Source organism: Olea europaea, chromosome 4, assembly GCF_002742605.1.
Source record: "Olea europaea var. sylvestris chromosome 4, O_europaea_v1, whole genome shotgun sequence".
NCBI classification, from domain to species: domain Eukaryota; kingdom Viridiplantae; phylum Streptophyta; class Magnoliopsida; order Lamiales; family Oleaceae; genus Olea; species Olea europaea.
Window position 1 is genome coordinate 3,888,049 of NC_036240.1, and position 5,868 is coordinate 3,893,916.

Here is a 5,868-nt window from a genome sequence, read left to right on the forward strand (position 1 = left end):
AAATCATACATAATGAAATTAATTTCTGTCTTATTTTTTTGGATTTTTTTTTGGTGTGATCGTTTGTTAATAGGCTTAATAAACGTAGTGTTTCCTTCCAAATAAAGCTATCTCAATAGTGACAACTGTTCTAAAAAGACTTGAAAATGGTTTGAATGGCGAAGTGAGTCCATGACTAGATCTTTCTTTTTGGAACGAGATCAATGTTCTGCCTTTGGGTGCATTTGTAGATGAAGCTTATGGTTAATAAGCTCCAGCTTGAGCCTCTCCGCTGAGTTTTACAGTTTTTGTGACATATTTGATAATGTTGAATCAGACCAAACTATATTAAAGACAGAGACATAAGTCCCGTACGTGTTAGAGTTCAATCTACGCCTCACTTTAACAGATCATAATTTTTTTATTTTTTTTATTTTTAACACAAGCTGATTTGTATTCCCTGCTAAAGAAATGCTATTACAAGCATAAACTAACCATCCACAGTGGAACATTTTATATAAGGGCTAGAATAGTTCACGAACTTTAACTAAGCTAGACATAATTTAAGAGAGCACCAAATTAAATTAACACACGAAACCTCCCACACAACTAAAAGGCAACAAGAAGTTGAACACTGGTGGTGGAATCAAGGATATGGTAAAGCACCGGCTCCACCGCCACCATGACCGCTGCTGCCTCCACCGAGACCGGGCAAGCCACTAGTTCCACCAAGACCACCTATTCCACCAAGCCCACCACCATTTGGTCCCGTCCCGATAACTCCACCGACGCCGCTGAATCCAGGGATCCCACCAAGATTGCCACCTGAACCTACTCCACCCACGACGCCACCGAATGGCAGCCCGCCATTGCCAATGCCACTGTAGACACCAGCACCACCGAATGAGACGACGTTCTTTTGGTCCGCAAGACTTTTACTCTCACTTGGTAGAACCCTAGCTGTAGCCTGAACTACAACAAGAGCTAGTAGAAACATGAAACACCATTTCGCTGCCATTCTCTCTCTCTCTCTCCCTCTATAAATTTGAGAACTCTCCAATGCAAAGTTGACACTCAAATGAAACTTGGTGACACCCTTTTAAAGAGAGGAACAGTTGGGGGAGGTGTGGAGCAGTTGCGAATATTGAATGAATCAATGAATATTTGAATTAAAGCTGAAATACGTACACTTTCTTTCTTTTGACTTTTTTAAGTGGTGGGTTTTGATAAATGTATTTTATATATTGATTGAGGGTCTAAATAACGATATTTAGTTCATCATTTGATGAAACATAGTCTAAATTGTTGGATTTTGTGTTAAACAGGTAAAGTACAATAGTTGAACAAAGAATTGGAAAAAACAAAAGAAAATCCCAGCAAAAGAGTGAAATCTAAAAAGTGGGACCAAGTTGCAATAATTCAATAGTTGAATCGGACCATGAATCGGAGTTTGAAGATGCTGTGGGTTCAATTGAATGCATTTAGAAGTAAAAAAAAGCTCAACATAAATTAAAAGGGGAGAAAAAGACGTTGCATGGAAGTATGAGAACCAAAATGCACAAAATGGAAAGCATGGGGCTCGTTGCCCACGAGCTCGTTGGGCAACGAGCCCGAGCACGAGCCGAGCTCGTAGGGTAACGAGCCGAGCCGAGCCGGCTCGGCCCATTGACATCGCTAGCATTCGCATTGTGTAAAATTTTGGCCAAATCCCAAGTTTCCTTATGAGATTAAAACTCAACTTGGTAAGGTTTTGGACGATATCTTTGATCTAGATTTGAGCCATATAAATACCAGAACGTCCCATAAACATGGAAGAGCCTTTTTTTATGTAACAAAACAACTCAAGAATTGGGAGAAGAATTCAGGAGATATCAAGAATCCATCGCTTCTCTTCAATTATTCAATTTCTAGGTGATGTTTATTAAACTTCTAATGATTTCTTGTAATTTCAACATGCTCGACTGTATTTTTACATTGCTAGGATGAGACGAATCCTTGTTATGAGATTTTTATTTGAATAATTGGATTGACGCTAGTTTGTTTGAATGATTGGATGTTTATTATTGTTTAGTTTGCTTTTCAATTAATTGGCCACTGGTTGATTTGTTTGTGGGTTTCATTATCATCGATAGAGACAGTAGAATCATTAGCATTGGAGGTTCGATAGAAGATAGAGATATGTATATATGCTTCACATGGTTTCAATAGATATTCTAGCTCGATTAATGCTTTCTTGCATGTTCGTATCTTTCATAGAGATATAGGAATGTCACATATAGGATTAGATTTAACTGCTATTGAGATAAGCTTTTGAATAAAATAGGAATATTGACCAATAAGAATGATCTCAAATGGTTTGAATGGCGAAGTGAGTCCATGACTAGATCTTTCTTTTTGGAACGAGATCAATGTTCTGCCTTTGGGTGCATTTGTAGATGAAGCTTATGGTTAATAAGATCGAGCTTGAGCCTCTCCGCTGAGTTTTACAGTTTTTGTGACATATTTGATAATGTTGAATCAGACCAAACTATATTAAAGACAGAGACATAAGTCCCGTACGTGTTAGAGTTCAATCTACGCCTCACTTTAACAGATCATAATTTTTTTATTTTTTTTATTTTTAACACAAGCTGATTTGTATTCCCTGCTAAAGAAATGCTATTACAAGCATAAACTAACCATCCACAGTGGAACATTTTATATAAGGGCTAGAATAGTTCACGAACTTTAACTAAGCTAGACATAATTTAAGAGAGCACCAAATTAAATTAACACACGAAACCTCCCACACAACTAAAAGGCATCTACGCCTCACTTTAACAGATCATAATTTTTTTATTTTTTTTATTTTTAACACAAGCTGATTTGTATTCCCTGCTAAAGAAATGCTATTACAAGCATAAACTAACCATCCACAGTGGAACATTTTATATAAGGGCTAGAATAGTTCACGAACTTTAACTAAGCTAGACATAATTTAAGAGAGCACCAAATTAAATTAACACACGAAACCTCCCACACAACTAAAAGGCAACAAGAAGTTGAACACTGGTGGTGGAATCAAGGATATGGTAAAGCACCGGCTCCACCGCCACCAAGACCGCTGCTGCCTCCACCGAGACCGGGCAAGCCACTAGTTCCACCAAGACCACCTATTCCACCAAGCCCACCACCATTTGGTCCCGTCCCGATAACTCCACCGACGCCGCTGAATCCAGGGATCCCACCAAGATTGCCACCTGAACCTACTCCACCCACGACGCCACCGAATGGCAGCCCGCCATTGCCAATGCCACTGTAGACACCAGCACCACCGAATGAGACGACGTTCTTTTGGTCCGCAAGACTTTTACTCTCACTTGGTAGAACCCTAGCTGTAGCCTGAACTACAACAAGAGCTAGTAGAAACATGAAACACCATTTCGCTGCCATTCTCTCTCTCTCTCTCCCTCTATAAATTTGAGAACTCTCCAATGCAAAGTTGACACTCAAATGAAACTTGGTGACACCCTTTTAAAGAGAGGAACAGTTGGGGGAGGTGTGGAGCAGTTGCGAATATTGAATGAATCAATGAATATTTGAATTAAAGCTGAAATACGTACACTTTCTTTCTTTTGACTTTTTTAAGTGGTGGGTTTTGATAAATGTATTTTATATATTGATTGAGGGTCTAAATAACGATATTTAGTTCATCATTTGATGAAACATAGTCTAAATTGTTGGATTTTGTGTTAAACAGGTAAAGTACAATAGTTGAACAAAGAATTGGAAAAAACAAAAGAAAATCCCAGCAAAAGAGTGAAATCTAAAAAGTGGGACCAAGTTGCAATAATTCAATAGTTGAATCGGACCATGAATCGGAGTTTGAAGATGCTGTGGGTTCAATTGAATGCATTTAGAAGTAAAAAAAAGCTCAACATAAATTAAAAGGGGAGAAAAAGACGTTGCATGGAAGTATGAGAACCAAAATGCACAAAATGGAAAGCATGTTGAACATGCGGTTACATAGTTCAAATTTCATGCAGTGGCATTATGTAGGGAAGAATTTGAAGTTCAACAAGTGAACTATGTGTTCGCATTGTATAAAATTTTGGCCAAATCCCAAGTTTCCTTATGAGATTAAAGCTCAACTTGGTAAGGTTTTGGACGATATCTTTGATCTAGATTTGAGCCATATAAATACCAGAACGTCCCATAAACATGGAAGAGCCTTTTTTATGTAACAAAACAACTCAAGAATTGGGAGAAGAATTCAGGAGATATCAAGAATCCATCGCTTCTCTTCAATTATTCAATTTCCAGGTGATGTTTATTAAACTTCTAATGATTTCTTGTAATTTCAACATGCTCGACTGTATTTTTACATTGCTAGGATGAGACGAATCCTTGTTATGAGATTTTTATTTGAATAATTGGATTGACGCTAGTTTGTTTGAATGATTGGATGTTAATTATTGTTTAGTTTGCTTTTCAATTAATTGGCCACTGGTTGATTTGTTTGTGGGTTTCATTATCATCGATAGAGACAGTAGAATCATTAGCATTGGAGATTCGATAGAAGATAGAGATATGTATATATGCTTCACATGGTTTCAATAGATATTCTAGCTCGATTAATGCTTTCTTGCATGTTCGTATCTTTCATAGAGATATAGGAATGTCACATATAGGATTAGATTTAACTGCTATTGAGATAAGCTTTTGAATAAAATAGGAATATTGACCAATAAGAATGATCTCAAATTGTCACTTTCAATTGTTGAACTAAAAATGAATTAACAAGGGTGATTTCACATTTTAGCAATATATCTCAAAAATTTGATAAAACTATACTTTCGAGTTAATTGATAAATTAGACATTAATTGTTACAACACTTTACTGCTATTCGATTAAGGGTATTAATAGTTTTAACTCGATCAAACACATAGTCCTCCTGGATTCAACACTTAATTCATCAGTATATTACTTGATCACGATCACGTGCACTTGTGCGTTTTTAAGCGGTCAGGTTTCTGATTTTTGTAGTGTGACCATTGGTCAACGCTAGAAGAAAACGCAAAATCTGCCAGCCGTACTATTAATGAATAAGGAGTACTAAAATAATGAAATCATATTTACTATATGCACATGACTGCCTCCTTACAAGAAGTTGGACACTGGTGGTGGAATCAAGGATATGGTAAAGCACCGGCTCCACCGCCACCAAGACCGCTGCTGCCTCCACCGAGACCGGGCAAGCCACTAGTTCCACCAAGACCACCTATTCCACCAAGCCCACCACCATTTGGTCCCGTCCCGATAACTCCACCGACGCCGCTGAATCCAGGGATCCCACCAAGATTGCCACCTGAACCTACTCCACCCACGACGCCACCGAATGGCAGCCCGCCATTGCCAATGCCACTGTAGACACCAGCACCACCGAATGAGACGACGTTCTTTTGGTCCGCAAGACTTTTACTCTCACTTGGTAGAACCCTAGCTGTAGCCTGAACTACAACAAGAGCTAGTAGAAACATGAAACACCATTTCGCTGCCATTCTCTCTCTCTCTCTCCCTCTATAAATTTGAGAACTCTCCAATGCAAAGTTGACACTCAAATGAAACTTGGTGACACCCTTTTAAAGAGAGGAACAGTTGGGGGAGGTGTGGAGCAGTTGCGAATATTGAATGAATCAATGAATATTTGAATTAAAGCTGAAATACGTACACTTTCTTTCTTTTGACTTTTTTAAGTGGTGGGTTTTGATAAATGTATTTTATATATTGATTGAGGGTCTAAATAACGATATTTAGTTCATCATTTGATGAAACATAGTCTAAATTGTTGGATTTTGTGTTAAACAGGTAAAGTACAATAGTTGAACAAAGAATTGGAAAAAACAAAA

At 38.0% G+C, this 5,868-nt stretch overlaps 3 protein-coding genes across 3 annotated transcripts; all 3 read right to left on the bottom strand.

The window, feature by feature from the left end:
- Nucleotides 1-625: 625 nt before the first annotated feature.
- On the bottom strand, nt 626-997 carry LOC111392546 (glycine-rich protein 5-like). The gene has a single exon (XM_023017912.1). The coding sequence runs from the start codon at nt 995-997 to the stop codon at nt 626-628; it is 372 nt and encodes a 123-aa protein (XP_022873680.1).
- A 2,042-nt stretch (nt 998-3,039) lies between these two features.
- On the bottom strand, nt 3,040-3,411 carry LOC111392551 (acanthoscurrin-1-like). Its single transcript, XM_023017918.1, has one exon. The coding sequence runs from the start codon at nt 3,409-3,411 to the stop codon at nt 3,040-3,042; it is 372 nt and encodes a 123-aa protein (XP_022873686.1).
- Nucleotides 3,412-5,148: 1,737 nt separating this feature from the next.
- LOC111392561 (acanthoscurrin-1-like) lies at nt 5,149-5,520 on the bottom strand. Its single transcript, XM_023017925.1, has one exon. The coding sequence runs from the start codon at nt 5,518-5,520 to the stop codon at nt 5,149-5,151; it is 372 nt and encodes a 123-aa protein (XP_022873693.1).
- Nucleotides 5,521-5,868: the final 348 nt, after the last annotated feature.